This window comes from Furipterus horrens, unplaced genomic scaffold (assembly GCF_987537825.1).
Source record: "Furipterus horrens unplaced genomic scaffold, mFurHor1.1.pri manual_scaffold_4, whole genome shotgun sequence".
NCBI classification, from domain to species: domain Eukaryota; kingdom Metazoa; phylum Chordata; class Mammalia; order Chiroptera; family Furipteridae; genus Furipterus; species Furipterus horrens.
In genome coordinates this window covers 90,997,161-91,019,004 of record NW_028327174.1, presented here as the reverse complement: position 1 = coordinate 91,019,004, position 21,844 = coordinate 90,997,161, and the positions used below count along the sequence as shown (strand labels likewise).

General features: G+C 41.6%; 1 protein-coding gene across 2 annotated transcripts in view; it reads right to left on the bottom strand.

Annotated features, from left to right (window-relative positions):
* FLT1 (fms related receptor tyrosine kinase 1) overlaps positions 1–21,844 on the bottom strand; it is a 194,360-nt gene that overhangs the window by 31,503 nt on the left and 141,013 nt on the right. For both annotated transcript variants that reach the window (XM_090273753.1, XM_090273754.1), the window contains exons 16-17: positions 10,064–10,170; positions 5,811–5,943 (exon numbers count right to left, since the gene is read on the bottom strand). In XM_090273753.1, coding sequence (XP_090129879.1) covers positions 5,811–5,943; positions 10,064–10,170 — 240 coding nt within the window. The remainder of the gene's footprint in view (positions 1–5,810; positions 5,944–10,063; positions 10,171–21,844) is intronic.

The following is a 21,844-nucleotide window of genomic DNA, read 5'->3' as shown; positions in this document are numbered from 1 at the left end:
CACTAGTGCTCTCCTATTGGCTGAGACCAAACCTTCCTCAAGTAGGGGATGACCTTGGAGACTAGCAACAGGTTTATACTTGTCTAGGCTACTCAGTTACACATGAGACAGTGTGGTGAGAGGTTGTGTGCTCTATATAGTGAATTGTATTCCAAAGTGTAGTCCGAGTTCTTGTCTGTATACAAGGAGTTAGCAGAATTTATTTTTTTAATTTACATACGTACTTATTTCCTTTCCTTTAGATCATGTGTGCCTCTGCTGTTTCTCGTTGTAAGTGCCTAAACAACCCTGATTTGTTTTGTTATATCTGTGTTGGTTTCACCATTCCCAGAGGACAAACATCAGCACATTTGTCAGGCAAGCCTATTTTGCCTATTTTAAAGTAAAACTTGTTGATCAAGGTAAGTCTTGGGCCCCTCACAAAGTGTGCAACCAGTGTGTCGAGAGTTTACGGATGTGGATGAAGGGAACACGTGATAAATTGCCATTTGGTATACCTATGGTTTGGTGAGAGCCCAGAGATCATTCAAGGGACTGTTACTTTTGTATAGTGAAAACGTCAGGGTGTAACAAGAAAAATAAATGTAAAATAGAGTATCCTAATCTACCATCAGTTATATGCCCAGTGCCTCGTTCAGCTGAAATCCCAGGGCCAGTTTTCAATGAACTACCCTTTTTCAAAAAACAGGAGTATGGTGAAGAACTAAGTGACAGCCAATGATGAAGATTTTGAAATTGAAGATGACTCAGTTCATAAGGAATTTGATGATCATGAGTTGAATGATTTGGCATGAGATCTGGGACTATCCAAAAAGGCTTCGGAACTCCTAGCATCATGACTGCATGAGAAAAACTTGCTTGAAAAAGGAGTGAAGGTATCCTACTTTTGATCAAGAGAAAGTGCATTTCTGTGATGGTGGCTTTGTGTATTGCCATAACATATATTGTTTAATGAAGGAATTGGGAATTCCAATCCAGAATGCAACTGAATGGTGACTGTTCATCAATAGCTCAAAGCAGAGCTTGAAATGTGTCCTCCTCCACAATGGCAATTTATCTGGTGCAGTCCTAATTGGCCATTCAGTTTGTTTTTGTGAAGAATATGAAGACATAAAGAGAGTCATTGATCTGTTGCAATAACACAAACACAATTGAATCATCTGTGTTGACCTTAAAATGGTCTGCTTCCTTCTTGGTCAGCAACGCAGATATACCAGGTACCCCTGTTTTATGTGTATGTGGGACAGCAGAGCTCGTGAGAAGCATTGGGTGGAGTCGAATTGGCCTCCAAGATCTGACCTCAAACCTGGTGATCCAAACATTCTGCATGAGCCACTTGTTGACAGAAGGAACATTATATTCCCACCTCTGCACATAAAACTGGGTCTCATGAAGAAATTTGTTAAAGCTTTGCCAACTGAAGGAGATTGTTTCAAGTATCTCATTTTGGCATTTCCTAGCCTGTCGTTTGAAAAGATAAAATACCCTAATATGTATATTTGGTAGCAGAACTTTACTACTTGTACACAATTTGACTTACCATAACAATATATAGCCTTTATATGAATAAAATAACTCTAAGTCAGCGGTTCTCAACCTATGGGTCGCGACCCCTTTGGGGGTCAAACGACTCTTTCACAGGGGTTGCCTAAGGCCATTGGAAAACACATATATAATTACATATTGTTTTTGTGATTAATCACTATGCTTTAATTATGTTCAGTTTGTAACAATGAAAATACATCCTGCAAATTAGATATTTACATTACGATTCATAACAGTAGCAAAATTACAGTTATGAAGTAGCAACGAAAATACTTTTATGGTTGGGGGTCACCACAACATGAGGAACTGTATTAAAGGGTCACGGCATTAGGAAGGTTGAGAACCACAGCTCTAAGTAAATAGTATATTCAGGTAATTTTTTCTTTATTTTCCTTTGTATGTACATTTTGTATGATTTTGGGGACAAAGGGTGGGTAACTTATACCTTAAAAAGCTGATGTGATAGAGAAAAACTGGGGTCATTTTTGGATTCAGATGCCAAAAGTTAGTCAAAAACAAGTGTCAGATCTAACTCAACAAAAATTGTATTCCCCAGTATAATAAGCCCTCAGTTATTAGCCAACCTCCCTCCCCTCCTTCTTTCCTTTCCTTCCTTCCTCCTTCTTTCCCTCCTTCCCTCCCTCCCTCTTGCTTCAATGCCTTTCCCCAAAGAACATAGTGTTTTGTTTGTTCGTTTTTTAAGATTTCTGTAAAGTTTTTAATGAAGCTTTTCTGCTTCATCATATTAGAATCTTTATACTTTTGTTGCACAATTACTCAATCACAAAGATGTCTTCACCCAGCCTCTGCTTAGTATCTTCCATTACCAACTAGCATAGGCATCCAGATAGACATGGCAAGAGTTCAGTTACCAAGGTAATCATACAAGCCTCTTCATAGCAGTCTCTGCATCTACCTTATAGGGACGCACTCTGCCTTAGGAAGGGAACACTGGTGAGATCACATGCACCTGTAGTGACCAACAAAGATTGTTCATCCTGAGCACATGCCATGGGCTGGGATGTAGTCAATACTTCCTTCTTCAGATAAAATTATCCAAGATATAGACCAACATGGGGACCGTTAGTTTCAATAGAAGAGCCTCTAGAGGAGGAGATCATGTATGGGAAGCGCACTGGCAGATTCCTTCTCCAGGCCTGTAAAAATTGCTGCAAGGCTTCTTCCTTGCTCTTTTAGGGTAAAAGAACAACATTTTTCTTTTGAAGTGCTTTCCTTCTACCATCTAATATGAAAAGTGTCCTGAGTCCGAGAAATAATAAGACAATCTCTGTCTCAGGACACCTCCCCACACATTGCAAAGACTCTTGCTTGTTTGGGGCGGACAGAATCCTTTTCTTTCCACACTTCAGTCCCCATACATTCCCTTTGTAGCCATCACAACACTCTTTGTTTTAACCAATATTTGGGGACTTTGTTTTTATAAGTGAGAATTAATTCATTTTCACTTGGCTTCCTTCAGTCTTTCCCTTTATTCTCTTGGAAGCTGATTGCTGCCTCACAGAACAGCATGAAGCTATTATGGGCTCCTGAACCATCTGATGCACTGGAATCCTTCGGCAGACCCACAGTTCCAGTTTCAATGGAGCCCAGTCACAATGGACATGACTTTGCCGGGTCCTCTTTTTCACTTAGTCTTCACTGGTGTTACCCAAATACCACTAACTAGCTTAGAAAAGTGCTACGTCATTTTAATACAACAAAGGGATATTGGAATTTCTTCCAAGAATAACTGGCCAGTGTCCCTGGGATGCTCTGCAGACAGGGCATGGCAGCATGGGCTGAGCTCCTTTCTGGCATTCAGGGCTGGTCTTACGAGAGGCAGCATGGGCCCAGGCACCATCCACCTTCCAGATTCAACAATCCCTGTGTTGTTTCCCATATTTGCTAATTGTGACTTTATTTTCCACTAAAAAGGTGCAGTGTCAGACATTTATAAATATATAGAAATGGAATTCTCTCTGAGGTTTAGTGAGGAATCACTAACAAAATAGATTTCTTTTGTTACTAGACATCAGGAATTTCAATGGTAGCAACACCTTTTACCCAAACTCCAACTCTATCTATCAGGTACTATAAATTCCAACTTCTCTCACCAGGGCTGATAGTAGCCAGAGTGCAGACAGCTGAGATCAGAAGCAGCTTGGTTCGTGCATTTCTCTACATTTATAACCCCATTGTACTCTGTCCATCGAACCTGTCTTTTCTCCCCATCCTTCCAAAAATAATCTTGGTTACTTTCACTTGCCAGATACTGCTTCAGATTTGTCATTTACTTGTATTAAAAAAACAAACAAATCTTGGGCCTCTTTGCTCTTTAGTTAGAAGAGCGTTTCTCTGGCCCTTGCAGCCACACTCTGCATTGAAAGACTGTTAGCTGACTTGCTACACTTTCTCTCGCCCATCAAAGACACTCACATGTACATTAGCCAAATCATAGCATCTGACAACTCTGGGAAGGAAAAGGACCATGAGAAAGCTCTTCAACAAGAAGAATCTCCTAAAATGGGATTATCTAAACCCACAGAGCCCCAGGGGAATTCTGGTAGAAAGATTAGCAATCTCCCTGGATGTGTTGTGGATCATAATGACACTAGGCCAAAGAATGAAGAAATGGGACAGAAAGCTCATCATGTGTCCTGTACTGGAAGGAGTATATTTGATTGTGACTAATAACTCTGGAAAGCAACGTGGCCTGAGAATGGCTTATGGTTGTGGGAAAATTATCCCATGTTCTGTGCCAAGGTCACTGGAGGGGCTTGGCTAGCTGCCATACAATTTAGACTTGGAGAAGGAGCTCATTTAGTGTGCCACCTGTCCTTAACTACTCTAAATTTGGTTGATTTTTTTCCCCTGGCGCAATCATTAATGGCTTTTGCCTGTCTCTCCAGCTTTTTACTGATTTCTAATTTTCTTCTCCAAGCCAAACAGAACAGTACTTGGGGCCAAGTGCTCTTTCTCATGTAGGAAGAAACGTAAGTGGAATCATTTCAAGGCCCAAGAGAACGAGAAAAGCCACTTCTTCTTCTCTGTCACCTCACACCTCCGTCTCCATATAGTCCACATGTGGGAGGAGGGGAGGAAGAGGAGGCCGTTACACCAAGTGACAAGCTCTGGGAACACTAGATTCATGATCTCTTTTCTTAGATCCAGATACTAATGACTCTGGCATGCACAGGAGTGAGTGGGAAACTTTCAGAAGCCACAATCCAAATATTTTAAGTGGGAGTAATTGAAGCTCCCGTTGTTTCATAGCAACTGGGCTGGAGATTAATTTGCACTGTGATGTCCAAGATGGAGGAACTTAGGGGTAAGTTGAGGGAAAGCACATTTGCCTAGTGTTTACAGCATCTGTGTTACCTGGTAAACAACATTCCTTGCTCTTCAAAAGTGAAACTTAGTTCTGGCCTGGTGGCTCAGTGGGTTGGAGTGTTGTCCCATACACCAAAAGGTTGCAGTTTTGATTCCCAGTCAGTGCACGTACCTAGATGGTAGGTTCATTCCCTGGTTGGGGCGCATGGGGGAGGCAACTTATCGATGTTTCTCTCTCACATTGCTGTTTCTCTTTCTCTCACTTCCTCTCTCTCTCAAATCACTAAACATATCCTTGGATGAGAATTAAAAAAAAGAAAAAGTGGCCTCAATACATACTCAAATTGGGGGCCAAGGAGGGTGTTTTTTGTTTGTTTGTTTTTGTTTTTTAAAAGACACTTTAATGACCACCTAGGACTTTTAAAGTATGTAACTTGTGGCTTTGTGGCAGAGCAGTTTTTGATCCACAGCCTTGAAGAGTATTAACTCTTTCACCAAATGTTTGATTTTATTGTTCCTCGTCATCCTGAATTGTGTTCCAGGCCTTAAGTTTATAACTCCTCAAAAAGGTCATTATTTAAGAGTGCCTGTACTTGTAAGGCTCCTGATGGAACTAACCTCTCCTCCTTTCCTTTCACTTACCTATTTTTATAGTGATCTCCTTTGAAAGAAGAGTCTCAAACACCTTTGTGTCTGCTGCTCAGAGAAGGGGCTTGGTAACTGTTGAAAGAACTCACATGTGCTCTTGGTCCCCTGAACTGTTCTCTGAGCATTCTCATAGAATCACATGCCTCTGTGTCCATCTCCCTTGCTAGGTTGTGAACAGCCAAGGGGACAATCCTGAGTCTAGTCTACTTTTGCATCCCTCAACACAGTCTTTTGCATGTAGTAGGTGCTCAGTATGGTTTTAGGAATCTGTTGAACAAATACATTACCCAGCTTAAGTCTCTCCCGGGCAAACTCCCACTTGCTGGCATCATATGGGAGCCGCTCACACTGCTCATCCAGGGGAACTTCATCTGGGTCCATTATAATTGACAAGTAGTCAGTCTTTATTTCAGAAGAAGACTGAGAAATGAAAATATCTCAAGGTCATCAACAAGGAGACAACTTAAAAAAAACTCTGATATCCAATTTAAAATAATACTTGGCAATATTTGCTGCTATTTTGGTTCATTTAGTTAAAACCATATGGTCAGGTACAGAAAGTACCCCTCAGCATACATGTATCCACATCACACCTGAGCATATGATGTCTATTAAACAATCCTTACTGTTCCTACCCTGCATTTCTGTAGTACTAGCTCAAATAAAATGCACTCAGCTTCTCCAGCAACCTTATTGCTTGTTCTTAAACAATTACCATATGATAGCCCTCTAAAAAATGCAAAGCATTTTTATAAGCTCATTCCAAACAATGACTTAAAATGACTTTCCATGGCATTCTGTGTAAGCAGGAATATACAGTACAGCTGGGCTGACAGTGGTGTTCATGACTGTGGCTTTTCTACATTTGTAAGAAAGGCTGAAGGTGGCAAAGTAAGCCCAGGGTCCCTCCCTGGGACAGTCTAGAGGCACATTTCATATTAAGTATTTAAATATACTCAGAAGGCCTGGCCACTTAAGTTACTGCAGCTGCCTATAAAGACTATCAGCTCCATTGGTAAAATTAGAAAAAGATTTACCTATAGTAAGAAGTTGATTATTTCAAATACAAGGAGTCAGACTTACCCACAGCAACATTTGTTCCAAGTTCCTTTGACTATTGGTAGGACGTTGAGTGAGTAAGGCAGACGGACACCTGACTTCAGGTGCTTGTTTTGTCTTGGTAATGCAAATCAAACCCAGAAAATACCCTTTGTTTCAGATCATAAATAACTGGATTTACAGTTAGTATCTTATATTCATATCCATGGGTGTGTATTTCCTTTTAGTTAATTGTAGAATTGACTGCATTTCTGTGGGCAGTACAGAAAGGAAGTATGCTTACCCGTATAAAGTGGGTTTTGATAACTCTTTCCAGAGTTATGTAAACGTCATTTAAAGGAGCTTTAGGGCCCTTCCTTTCAGGGCCTCTCCCTCAACCAGCTCAGAGTTCAGTGGAGAAGACAACCTCTCCACACACACCATTTCCCACCCACCCGCCCACATTCTTCAGCCCTCACCCTGTTCTGGGCTGTCACAGCTCACCTCATCCATCACTTGCAATCAGTCTCTTTCTCACAGAAATTATCACTAAAATGTGTGACAAGTAACTCAAGGCAGAAAGATTTACCTGGCCTCCACAGAGAAAGGATAACAGAGAAAGATCTGGAGCACGTTTGTCACAAACTGCATTTGCCACTGGGGTTCGACTGCACGGGCTCAGCCTGTCGAACCCAGTAAGCGTCTGTAAGACTGTAGAGGGTATAAATCCCTATGCCAGGGTGCAGGTGTTCCTTAGACAAGCTGCGGGAGTAGGGTTAGGACTGAACTTTTCAATGTCCAATATAGCCAAGGCTATGAGAGGCAATCTCCAGGCTTCAGAGAGCAGAGGATTGCTGAGCCTGGCAGGGACACCTTGGGTTCTACAGGACACTAGGGGAGGTTGGCAGTAGTGTTTAGAGAGGCCAGAGAGCAGGCGATGGAAGACAATCTCCCCGTGTGGCACCTATGGAATTCTATGGTTTATCTCAAGGCAGATGAGAGGAAACGACCCCTCCCCCCCCAAAAAAAACACTTAGGGTTTTGAGGAGAGTGTGATAGTAGAATCTTAGTTGACACATATTTACTCTTTTAATTGACATTAACACTGAGCAGCCACTAGGTGCTCGGCATGAAAATTGCACAGCCCAGCTCATTAGAGCCCAGGCCTTGAGGCTGATTGCCTGGATTTGAATCACAGCTCAGTTTCTGATCAGCACATAACAATAGGCAAATTGCTTAACCTTTCTAAGCCTAGTTTCCTTATCTGTAAAATAGTGATAATGATGGTGTTTACAAGGTTGTTGTGAATATCAAATGAAATAATTCATGTAAAGCTGTTGAGCATCAATAAATGTTGGCTATAATTCTAACACTGGCTTATGCAGGGTAGGGATAAAAAGATAAAGTAGTCTTTATCAGTGAGGAATTTACATTGTGGTTAGAGAAACCACATGGAGATAGTTTTTGAGGCCTTTTTCCTCTTTGCCTCCCACACCAATCACTTGTCAGATTTTATATGCATTCTGTTACTTGCTCTCATCCTTTCTTATTGATATCAAAATTGCATAGATTTTTAGAAATATAAGAGACCCACTTAATTTTGTCCCAGTTTGCCTTTCCAGTTTTATTTCCACTCTGCTCCTATAGGCAAAGTAACCAGACTCTCTCCCTAATCTGGGGAGGGGGAAGAAGAAGGGAACTGTGTTTTTCTGCTACTTTCTTTCCAGCCATAACCTTCAAAGTCTGTCTCTAAACTTTGCTTTCTCTGAAGTTTTTTCTCCCACTCTCGTCCTTTGAACTCCTATAGTCTCTGTATCTCCCCTACAGATTTGGCAAGTTTTTCTTTTGTTAGATCTCTTTCCCTATATGATGCATCTCCCATTTCAAATGCTATTGTTTGACCTGTTTCCTTCTAAAGTAGTGGCCTGAATTACCCCTGTCTCAAAACCAGTCACTCCACATAGCAAAAGCCTAACATTATGTATTCCACGTAGAGGAAGGCTGCTAGCCCTGCTTCTCAAACTAACACTATGAAGTACACAGTACTGTATTGGTTTTGAATATCCAGTCTGAGGTCAAACAACTTGGCTTCAAAACTCAGCTCCAACTCTAATTAGCGGTGTGACTTTGGACAAGTTACTTTAATCCCCTGAGCCTTGGTTTCCCTCTCTATAAAGTGGTAATAATAATAAATCTACCTCTGCATTTTTTGAATGATTAACTGAGATACTACATAAAGAGCTTCCCAGAGGCTTATACATTAATACGGGCTGACAAATTTCTAGACATCTAGTAGGCCTCTTTCACACTTCAAATTTTCTTGACTTTACCTCCTAAATATCACCGAACTCTAATCATTTAGATTAACCTGCCATCATTTCTTGCATGGACTACTGTAAAGTCTTCCACTCGGTGCCTCTCCAGTCACTCTCACCCATCTGGTCCATTATCCTCACAGCAGCCAGAACTATCATTGTAGACACACATTTCTCACACTTATAATCCCCTACCTTTCCCTCACAGCCCCCCTCCCAGCTCAAAGGCTTCCTATTACTTCTAGAATATAGATTAAATTCTTTACTATAGCCTGAAGCCCTGCCTGGTTAGGCATTGCAGCCTTTACTCTCTCTCCTGCTGCACACACTTAATGCCTTGTTTCCACCACTGTCACCACTGTGACCACACTGGCCTTCTGTCAGCCACTCATTGTCATGGTGTCCCTCGGCCCTGCCCCTGCCTCATACATGCTCTTCTCTGCCTGCAACACTTTCCCTCCTTTTGTGCCTGACAACTTCCACCCATGCATCTTCTAGTCACTCCCTCCATTACACTGTGCATTTGTCTGTGTACTTGATTAAAACCCCAGACTACACACTGTAGCATTTGCTCTCCACTGTCACCAGAGAGCCTCACGGGGCCTGGCACTCTGCATAGAGCAGGCACACAGTTCATATCTGAGGCGTAAATGAATGAACTAGGGTTGGCTCTTTCTCCACTGAACTTCTGAGGAGCAAGTGATGCTATAGGCCAAATTACAGAAATCTGATGTCCTGAATTCCAACCTGAGGAACTCTATAAAGAACTGGATTTTATCATAGCAGTGCATGTCTTTGTGTTTCTGTATTATGAGAGACAAGTCAGAAGTGGGTCTTTGTTTTTCTTTTTTCTTTTTGTTTGTTAGTAGAGAATAAGGTTAAGAAAATTAAGGCTTCATAGGTCTCATGCTGAATTTAATTTAAATTCTTTATTACATATTTTTATATCAGAAATAACCGTTCTGTCTCTGAGAAATATTCACCTGTTCATTACTCTAACTTTTTCTTTTGAATACTCCATTTTATGGTTGAAAGACATTTTAATGATTCGTTTTCCAGTGTTCACCAGGTCGGAGGTAAAGAGAAAAAAAGGGTCTAACATTTATTCAGTGCCTGTCCCAGGCATCAGGTGAGCATTTTAGAATACTATGTAAAGAAGAGCACAGAACTTATCTGAAATGCCTTACCCTTTTCAGTTTTCGGATAAAGAGAGTTAATAGGAGCCAGAAGAGGGTTGCAGCCACACAAGTGCATGTCAGAGTGATGAGCTCCAGATTTGACTTGTCTGAGGTTCCTGAAAAGACAAAAACACCAAGATGGTGCTAAACAGCAACTCTCAAGCTCAGGGTCTTTGTGATTTTATATAAGAGGTCTAGTGCCCCTAAAAGTTTGTCATGGTGAACGCAGTCTACTGGCACAAGAATTAGTGTTTGGGATAGGTCTTCTCTTTCCTTCTGGTTCAGGCAGGGTCCACAATGTTATCATAATAAACTCACAAATCAATTAAAAGTCTTTCCAGAAATTTTACTCTTGAGTTTGTAAACCTCATAATCCCAGAAATAGCTAATTAAAAATCGGAGGAGAAATTAAAAATGGGGACAAATTATGGCAGGAACAAAAGCCTATTAAAGTGCTAAATCTGGAATATGTTAAATCTCCCTAATGAGTTTTAGAGGAAATTCTAAAGAAAAAGAAAAAGAAAAATATTACATAAAAGGGCTCCTTTGGGACTCACAAAACTCTTCAAAGAAGATTTAAAAATAAAAATAAAACTCAAGGCCTGTCACAGTTGCCTGCTTACTCATTTTGGAACAGCTAGGCCAACTCACTCACCTCACCCTCACTCTGCACGGCCCACTGGCGGGCTCTGTTTCTGACCTTTTCAGCAGCCGGCCTGCAGGGGCTGAGGTGAGAGGAGGTAACTGCCTGAGTGGGATTCTTCCCAATCACCTCATTTCCCAGAATCAAAGAGATCAAAATCTGAGCACTGTTCTCCCATGATGACAAAAGAAAAGACCCAAAGTATTCACCAGAAGTCTCCAGAGAGGAAATTCTTGGATTTGCAAAGGAAGGCCTGGGGGGCCAAAATAGTGGTTCCCTACTTACTGCCTCCAGTGGACACTTGCCCAGGAAGTTCTAAAGTTAATACCTGTATCCTTCAACTTCATTAACAGGAGACAGAGGCTTAGTATTAAGTTAGGACAAGAATACGCAAAACTTAGTCTTTTTAGAAATGATGGTGTAGATGATAGCATATATTGAGTACTTATGTGCCAACCTCCATAACCACCCTATGAAGCAGGTGGCAATAATATCCCCATTTCCTAGATGAGTATGTCATTTTATTGGCTCTTTGTTTCAATTCAACAAGGTTCCAAGACTTCCAGCCAAGATGGAGGCATAGACAGACACACTGCATCTCCCTCCACAACTAAGAAGGAATACAGCTACCTCAAAACTAGAAACAACCAGAAGTTCTAGAAAATCAAACTGCATGAAAATTCAGCAAAGATATAAAGAAGAAATACTCATCCAGACAGGTAGGAGGGGCGGAGCCAGGACGGAGAGGATGTGGTGTGGTGGTGACAGTGGCAGGCTGGCAGGAAGCGTAGTCACACGTTTTAAAAAGTCGGGAGGGACACATGGGGAGCGTTCCCAGATCCTCACCAGACCTCACAGCTCACAGTCCCAGCACCGGGGACAATCAAGCCTCATTGCTCCTAACTGTGCAGACCAGTAGGGGTTGAGGCGAAGGCAGAAACTGCTGGTCTCTCAGCAGAGTCCACTTGTTTAAAGGGCCCCCATGGTCCTAGAACGTCTGCAGACCCACCCACTCTGGGAACGACAACCATGGCAGCAGTTAGAGGGGCACCAGTCTGGTGCAGAAGTGGGAGAGCTGCCTGGAAAAGAGGCGAGTGCTTGGCAGGCGGCATTGTTCCCTCTCGGACCCCTCCCCCACATACAGCGCCACAACATGGTGAAACAGGTCGCCCTGTACTGACAAATCCCTAAGACTCCACCCCCTACAACGTAAAAGGAGTGACAGCTCTACCTGGGATGTGGAAGCAAACAAACACAGGAGCCTGTCAGAATGAGGAGACAGAGAAGTATGACCCAAAAGAGTGAATGGATCAGGGTTCCAGTGGGAGAACTAAGCGACGAGGAGATAACCAACCTCACAGATGAGGAAGTAGACAACCTAACAGACACAGAATTCAAAACACTGGTGATAAGATATATACTCACAGGCTTGAAAGATATGCTTGAGTACAGCAAATGCATAAGAGAAGAAGTGAAGGCTATGCTAAGTGAAATGAAGGGAAATCCACACAAAACCAATAGTGAAGGGAAGGAAACTAGGGTTCAAATCAATGATTGGGAACATAAGGAAGAAAAAAACAGTCAACCTGTGCAAAATGAGGAAGCAAGAATTGAAAAAAAATGAGCAAAACTTCCCAAATTTTGTGAAGGAGATGGACATACAGGTCCGGGAAGCACAGAGGGTCTCGGACGAGCTGGACCCAGAGGGGACCACACCAGGACGCATCATGATTGAGATGCCAAAGGTGAAAGAAAGAGAGAGTCCTGGGGGCAGCAAGAGAGAGGCAGAGAATTGCCTATAGGGTGGCGCCTATAGGGCTATCAGCTGGTTTCTCAGAGGACACTTTGTAGGCAGGAAGGGACTGGCAAGCAGTATTCAATGTGATGAAAAGCAACCTGCAACCAGGACTATTCTGTCCAGCAAGACTATCATTTGGAATGGAAGGGTAGATGAAGTGCTTCTCAGACAAGGTAAAGCTAAAGGAGTTCATCATCACCATGCTGTTATTATATGAAATGTCAAAAAGATTTACTTAAGAAAAAGAAGATCAAAACTATGAACACTAAAATGACAACAAACTCACAACTATCAACTGAATATAAAAAAATAGGAGCAAAATTCAATTAAGCAAACCAGAATAGGAACAGAATCATAGGTATGGGGATCATTTGGAGGGTTATCAGCTGGCAGGGAGGAAGGGGAGAAATGGGGAGATGGTGCAGGGATTAAGAAGCATAATCGGTTGGTACAAAATAGACAGGCGGAAGTTAAGAATAATATAGGAAAGGGTGAAGCCAAAGAACTTATATGCACAACCCATGGACATGAACTAAGGGGGCTGGGATTGCTGGAGGGAAGGGGGGCACTGGGCAGAGGGGAGCAAAGGGGAAAAAATTGGAACTACTGTAACAGCATAATCAATAAAATATACTTAAAAAACAAACAAACAAACAAAAAACCAAGGTTCCAGACTGGAGGAGACAGGAAGATGAAGGGAAATCTGTCCCTCTCAAGTTACTCTCTCACAAACTGAACCCAGAGACTTAAGGGAAATGCATAGGAATTAAAGGGTATCTGAGGTTGAAGGAATCTGACACTGCTTGATAGAGGTGACATTTGAAATGGACTTGACCTAAGGAGATGAAGACAGGACGGGGCATTATAAGGCAGAAAGAACAGTATGAGTTAGGACCCAGAATTGGGAAATGATAGGGGATTGATGGCAGTGTAATGTAAGACCTAGGACAGGAGCAGACCACAGATAATCTGGGCATCTGTGTGAAGGTTCTCTGCCTTGAATAATTTGAAGACACAAGCTAGAAACCTGAGCGTCTTCTTTCTTCTCTCTTATACATTCAGCCACCAAAATATCTGCTTCCTGTAGGCCATAGTCCCTGCAGTGTATCTTTTAGGCTACAGGGGAAACTGATATTTTCTCTCCATCCAGCCCATCACAGGGTTCTAAGCGCATTCTACTTCCATTGCTCATGAAGTCATCACCCCCTGTACTCCCTCACAATCAGTGCCTAAATCGAGGCCTCAGTGGCTCTCACTTAGACACTTGCATTAGCTTCCTAACAAGCCTTGAGTCCTCCCAGTCTTTCCTCCACTCCTTAGCCAGAGAAATCTTCCCAAATCACAGTTTAATCCTATTATTTCTCTGCCTAAATTCCATCTTTGCAATTCCATCTATCCCCTGTCACTGTCAGGATAAAAAAAGTCTTTCAATCCTCTATGCCCAACCTATCACTTCAGCTTCATCTGCTATCCTCCCATTTGCTCCAGTCACATCAAAATACTTGTAGCCTTTAAAATATGCCAGCCCTTCTGCACCTCTATGTTTTGGCCTCTGCTGTTTCTGAATGAGAACGTAAGCTTCCCAGAGGCTGAGGCCATATCTTATTCATCTTTACATCCCTGCTCATCAGATTGGGTGAACTAGTGGACATATGTTTTTGCTTTGTCTCCAAAGAGTTTCATGAAGCTTTCAAAGCATTCAGAATAAAATTCCTGTTCATGTCTATTAATCCGGTAAACAAAGGAAAGCGACCTATATCCCTGGTTCTGTTCTGGGTGCTGGTATTCAGTGGTAAATGAAAGGGCATGGTCTGGAGCTCACAGTCTGGTATTTAAATCTGAACCAATGACTATGTTCAGAGCTTAGGGTGAAGCAGCAGACTGTAGGACTGCGGTTCTCTAATTCACTGCTACCTCCCTGTGTTAAGGAGAGTACCTGGCACATAGTAGGCATCCCGCAAATATCGGTTGAGTGAATAATGAATTTGGCTCCATTTGCTGCTTAGTCAGCTTGGGGTTAAGTTTCCCTGCACCTCATGAAATTGATTGAGAACAACCTCCTTGAAGAAATTTCAAAGTATGATCACCTTTTTTTCTCAGTATGCATCCTCTCCATGGGAATATAGTAAGCTCAAGTTTATAATGTAAGTCTAGATTTCAGCCTCAACAGTGAGAGGTCTGATGCTGCCTTGCTGTACACACACACATACACACACATGCAGACAAACACACACACATACTTCTTTGCTTATGATGCAAATAAGTTTTGTGGAATCTGATTGGGACCTGCTGAGGGCACAGTGGTCTTTGGCTATTGGAGATGTGTTGGAGATGCTGATAACATCTCGAGCCTGGCATGTCTGCATAAAACCTCTGCAGATGCCTCCTGCATGGAGTGCTCTGGGAGAGGCTCCCTCCTGTTGTGGGAACATTCCTGCTGCATTCCACGGAGCAGGAAGTTGACCCCCAAAGTAATTCCATAGTTCTTACTCAGGCAAAATTCCTTATGTGTTTTTGTGCACTTGTGCATTAAAGAATCAACTAATTAAAAACATCTCCAAGATGAACATTTATTAGAAGGGAAAGATCTATTTAATCTATTCCTGCTTAGTGAATACAAAAATAAGAATTTTATAAGAGGTAATGTAGTATATATGCTCTTTCTTATTTGATAGCTCGATCTCTGTCTTTATTTGGAAAGTAACCATTAGGGTGACCTTAGGCTGGGTAGACTGACTAAATCAGCAATATCTCTTCCAATACAGCTCTTGGATGTTTGCTTAGAGGTCAAACATCCACACACTAGCCTGACTAGAAGAGTACCTGGCACTCTACTTGCTGGTGACAGCTGATGAGTTCAGTGCATGAAATAGCCCAGCTACACATGGTAGGGGGATGGGGCCAGTGGAAACGTGGGTGGAATTTAACAGTGACTAGAGTTAGCACAGGGTCTCAGGGATGTAACTCCCATATGGTGTGTGGTTCCAAATTGGTGTAATTTTTCTAAGGCTTATTGGAATATTAAAACTGGTCTTCACGCAAAACCAGAAATAACCAGACGTTCCAGAAAATAAAGTTACATGGAAGTCCAACATATGAAGTTATAAATAAGTGGTGCTCGTCTGGACCGGTAGGAGTGGCGAAGCCAGGTTGGAGAGGTCAAGCTGTGCTGGCAGTGGCAGCAGTGGCGATGGCGGCGGGATGGCGGTAAGCACAGACACCCATATTTAAGGGGAGGTGAGAAGCGCCTGGAGAGCACCACAGGCTGCAGACCAGACCCATCAGTTTGCAATTCCAACACTGGGGAAGGCAGACCCTCATTGCCTTGGACTGTGAGGCCCGGAGGGGGTGGGGACAGAAGAGGAGGCTCCCGGTCTCTCAGCAGAGAGTGAATGGCAGAAATCCATCTTGGATCCCCACCCCACAGAAAACGCCACAGTGTGGTGAGAAGGGTCACCCGGTTGTGACGAGTGCACAGGGCTCCGCCCCCTATAGCGTAGGAGGTGTGACAGCCCCACCCAGGAAGCAAAGGTAAACACAAAACTGTCAGGATGGCACAGATCATGATAGAGATCCTGGTGACGCAGCTGACCAGAGAGCAAATATCTAATCTAAGGAAGCAGCAGATAAGGAATCTTTCTGAGCCACAGTTCAGAGCTTTGGTTATACGAATGGTTACAGACCTGGCAGCAGATCTTAAACAAGATGGGGAAGAAATGAAGGTTAGTCCTGCTGAAATGAACAAAAACACATACGAAACTAGTGGTGAGGGAAAGAAAACCAGGGGTCAAATCAACAAATCGGAACATAGGGAAGAACAGTCAACCAGCGTAGAAAGAGGAAACAAAAAGTGAGGAAAATGAGGAGAGGCTCAAAAATCTATGGGACAGCTATAAGCGGGCCAACATCTGAATCATAGGGTTGCCAGAAGGTGAAGAAGAAGAACTAGAAATTGAAAAATTATGTGAAAAAATAATGAAGCAGAACTTCCTGAACCTGGGGAAGGAAACAGACTTAAGGTCCAGGAAGCACAGAGAGTTCCAAAAAAACTGGACCCAGGGAGAACACCAAGACACATTATAATCAGAATGTCAAAAACTAAGGATAAAGAGAGAATCTTAAAAGCAGCGAGAGAGAAGAAGAGAATTACATACAAAGGGGTCCCAATAAGACTATCAGCTGACTTCTCAAAAGAAACTCTGCAGGCAAGGGACTGGCAAGAAATATTCAAAGGAATGAAAAGCAAAAACCTACAACCACGATTACTCTATCCAGTGAAGCTGTCATTCAGAATAGAAGGGCAGAGAAAGTGCTTCCAGGACAAAGTAAAACTGAAGGAGTTCATCAGATCCAAACCACTGTTATATGAAATGTTAAAGGGACTCGTGTAGGAGAAAGAGGATCAAAACTATGAACATTAAAGTGAAAACTGTATCACAACAACCAACAACAGAAGCTAGGGAATCTAAACAAAGGCCAACTAAGTAGGCAACGAGAATGGGAAAAGAATTATAGGTATCAGGAACATTTTGGGGGGAGGTCAGCGGGAAGGGGGAAGGTGGAAAGAGAGGGAGGTGGTACAGGAATGAAGAAGCATAGTAGGAGGGAGTGGAGTAGATAGGAAGATGTTGAGAAGAACTATATTCACAACCAATGAGCATGGACTATGGGGGAGGGCAACTGGAGGGAGGGGTGTCAGTGGATGGAGGGGAACAAAGGGAAAAGAAATTGGGACAACTGCAACAGCATAATCAATAAAGCATATTAAAAAAATTGGCCTTCATACTATTTTTGAAGCTTTATAGGAATCTATGTACACGAATTTGGAACCCTGCTTAAGGAGAGTGCTATATGGAGATAATGTATTAAGATTAAATTTGAAGTATATTTTCAGGAGTAATTTTTGGTAAAGATATTTAAAATTGCTCTTATGTGCCATCAGTTCTATAACACTTTTATTGCAGCAAGTCAAATAGGAATTTTGTGATTTGGAACACCATTTTGGTAACTTACTGGTTAAGTCTAGGAAAACTATAAGATAGGTTTTATTGAAGTGGGATTTGGCTTATCATATTAACTAATAATGATGTTAACTAATATTTCAAAAGTTTCTATTATATGCTAGGTGCTGTTTTAAATGTGCTAATCCTTAACACAGCCCTGTAAGGTTGGACTGCCATTATTAGCATCCGTTTTGTAGATGAGCAAACTGAAGTACCAGGAAGGTAAGTAATTTGCCCAAGGTTACACCCCTTGCTTTAGAGTGGGTCTGCTTCCCCATGAGGCTCTGCTGCCTTAGAGCTGAGAGGCCATAGCACAGAGTGGTTAAACATGGATCCAGTTCTCAGCTCTGCCACTTCCTAGCTTAGTAACTCCGGACAAAATTCTAAACCCCTCTGAGCCTCAGATTCTCACTTGCAAATAGGAAAAAAATCCTCATTGGATTATTGCAAAAGTTAAAAGAGGTTAATGTACATCATGTGCTTTAAAAAGTGCACTGCATGTACCATAAGCATAAGGTATTATAGCTGAAATAATTCCATGACCATTTTTTGAATTCTTGTTCAAGGCCAGCTCTATGTCATTGTAGATTAGCAATCCAAAGGCAGCTATATCCTGTCCCCTGACCCCCTTTTGTAAAATTAGTGGGCAGCCAATTCAGCTCTCTGTTTTGAGCACTATTCTCTCATTGGGAAACCCTTTTTAATTGCCAATACCCACGAGAGGAGTAATGTCAGTCACCAACATCATCATGTGAATTAGTTTATCACACCCTTCCTAGTGCCAAGAGAGCCATGGGAGTGAATTGGGGGGCAGGATTCATGAAGAGAGGAGCTAAAGTGGAGGGCAGTCAGGCATCAGAGGAGAAATGAAAACTGAAAGCTGGCCAACGGTGAGATAAAGGAGTGGCTGCATATCTAAGACAGTATTGCTTTGATCTTTTCCCATTTTTAACTCTTGCTCTTTTATTGAAGAACATAGTGTGTATTTGCTGCTGTATGAGTCCTTTTCTGAAATGTGTTAATGTGCAGTTGTGGCACAAAATTTATAAATCACACCTTTACTGCCATTTCTAGTGAGACCTGCAGGACCCTGACACAGTCCTTCTGTGCTTGCCATGACTTTTGTGTCCATCAGTCATCCTCAAAAAAAATGTTTAAAATGGTAGTTATTCTTCAAGTTGTTTTTTCCTGTGTAATTATAAATGCTATTTCAATAACATTTCAATAGGAAGGCCTAAATCTGTTATAGGAATGTATTTATACATATTGTGATTATTACTTCCCATAATAATTATAAAATATAGTTTTATCTTAAGTCCTTGCATGAAAATGAGCCACGCTTTCATTGTAACAGTCCACTGAATTCCACAGGGTATTGAATGCTGTGTTAGTTTCAGAAATTATTTTGGTTACTAACAGTTTTGTTGTTGTTGTTTTAATATTAGAACTTCCTCCGTGACAGCTCCACATGTGCTGTGAGCGGTGTGCCGTCCAAACCAAACAAGACCCAAGGTTATTTAAAGAAGCTACTTTGACTCTACAGTCCACTCATCCTTTTCAAATACAAAAATAACACATTGTTTTATCTATGAATATAAGAATCATTTTTCAAAGGAAATAAAAAGAGCAGACAGTTTCCTTCCTGGCTAATTCATGAACATCTTTAAATCTGTTAAACATAGCCACAGACAACATATTCACCCGGTTTCATTTCCTAAATTCAACCTGACAAGATAGGTCAGTGGGAAGGGTCAATTTGCATATATTAGGAAACCAGTCTAAAGCCCAGGAACATTTCACAGCCACTGGAGTGGGAAGAATAGTGCTTTAGACTCTAGGGCAGGAATCTAATTTCAGTGATAAAATTAGTAAGCAAGTACTGTATCCTACTGTTCTGAACAGCATCCAAGGATCAAATTTTTATTCAGTGAACCCAAAGTACTTTCATCCAAGACTGCATCTAACTCATAAGATTCACATAATGTCAACTTTCAAAAAGTTTTCCTACTGAAAATGATAGATATCCTTAAATGAAGCTGAAACCTGACTCCTTGACACTTCACCACCATCTCCCTTCCTTGGTTCTCTCCTTCTCTGTGTCAAAAAATGAATTAAATGTCTCCTCAGTCTGAAAGCCCCTTAAATATTTGAAGAAAACTATCATACCAGCCCAAGTTGTCTCTTTTTTAGACAAAATATCCTCATTTCCTTGTACTGTTTTGTCATTACCCTATTAGGGCTACGGTACCGCCTATTTATGCTTCTCTTATAGATGAATGTAATGTTTCAGGTGTGGTTTGATGATTGCTGATCAGGTAATCTGTTTTCTCAGCTAACCACAATTGTTAAACAGAAGTTTGCATATAGCCATCACTCTCAAAGCAGAAAAAAATTACAAGAGAGAAGGCAGAAACACTATGTAAAGCAGATACAAGACCTAAAGAGCATGGAAGCTGGGGCAGTAACCAGTAAAAAGAAGGGTATATATAGTTTGCATACTGCAAACTATAGCATTTCTCTAAGTGACAGTAAAAATTATGCCACATAAGGGAAAAGAGATCATGAAGCAAAAATACAGATTCCTCATAAAATTCAATGGACTAGACAATAGGAAATATTTAGAATTACTTAGGGTGTGTTATTACCAAAGAAGTTATTATTGTAGAAGGTCCAAAGTTGCTTCATAACTTGCTGTCTTCTTCCTGCTTCATTCACGTTGCCAATCCAACATCCTACAAGGCCTCCTTCAGAGATCAAGTCACCATATCCTTTTTTGCCTCTATGAACTTCTTGAGCCCTTATTAGCAGTGTTGTGTAGTCTTGTTTTATACAAACTGGTATTTCTACTTTACCCTTAGGAGGCACTCAAAATGTTTATTGACTTGGTTCTAATTGTTTCATGTACACCTTACTCTCCTTCCAACTAGGTCTTCAAAGCCCATTGAAGTTAGTTGATCATGGCTTACACTTCCATATCCTGCATAATCCTGAGCAAATAAGTAACTTGTTGAGTTAACAACAAACTGAATCTGGCGTATTTCTATTGCCCTAAACAATACATCAGTGTATTTCTTTTTTCAGATATTCAGTGGTGGTTTTCTAAATAGAGAAATCCAACAAACATTTATCAAATGCTCTGGGATAGAAAAGTGAATAATAGGCAATGATAAGCATTGCGTTATAGGTACATGTCAAATGCTATGGGAGCACAGAAGGGCAAATGATGGTGGGACAGGTAATCAGGTGTAGAGAAAGTGAATTTTAAAGATGAGTGGGATTGTCTAGTTGGAAGAACAAGATGGAAAGGAAGCCTGTTCAGACAAAAAACAAATGATGGGTAAAGACAGAAGACCAGGAGGAGCACAGTGTGTGCACTGAATCCCAAGTAGTGCAGTGCTGGGCGCGGGAAGGATATGGGATGAGGGTGGAGAGAAGCCTATGGAGGACCTGTGTGCCTGGGTGAGGGGAACAGGTGATCAGGAACCTTGCCAGTTTTGAAGCAGGAAAGTAACATGTTATAAATTATTCATTTAAAAGATCTCTCTAGATTTGGGAGTGCATTGGAGGGTGAGAGGAGTAGTTAGGCTGTTTGGGAGGCTAAGAGATGATGTCAAGAGATGAGAGGGATCAGAACATCAGCAATGGCAGCTGATATTGGCAATGCAGGTGACAGTTATTTGCCCTTTCCTCATGAGCAAATGATACAGGCTGATAGAAACTTTCAGAACTTATCAGTGACAGCAGTATTCCTTTCTGACTTTTCAGGAAAGAATAACATTAGTGGGAAAAGGAATCAGTGTAGGAAATCTAAAAGCAGCTAGAGAGAAAACCAAGTAATAGGCTAAGTGAGTCTAAAAGCTCAATTTTATGCTCAGGCCTTGCAGACAAGTTCCCAAGTCACCTCAGGAATGAGAAGAATGGAGGAAGGATAGAAATAAGAGTTTCCAAAGGCATGGGCTCAGGTTTCAGCCTCACTACCTATTCTTTGTGTGGCTTTGGACAAGTAATTTAACCTTTTTGAGTTTCTACCTTCCTATCTGTAGGCTGAAGATAATACCATAATACTGTACTTCTTTGGGCTAAATAAATATTAGTCTCTTGCTACGTGCCGGGTATGGGATACAAAGATATGTCAGACAGTTTATGATTCAGTAGGGAAGAAATGCCCATCAATGACTAAATGATAACAAAATGCAGAATAAAAGAGTCTGACAAGAGCCCTAGGAACCGTGGTGTGAAGTCGAGCAGAGAAGAGAATGAGAAGAGAACATCAGACTCTGCTGTTTATCCTGGAGGACATCACTGGGTAGAATGCATCTAAACTGGCCTGGAGGGTAAGGAAGATT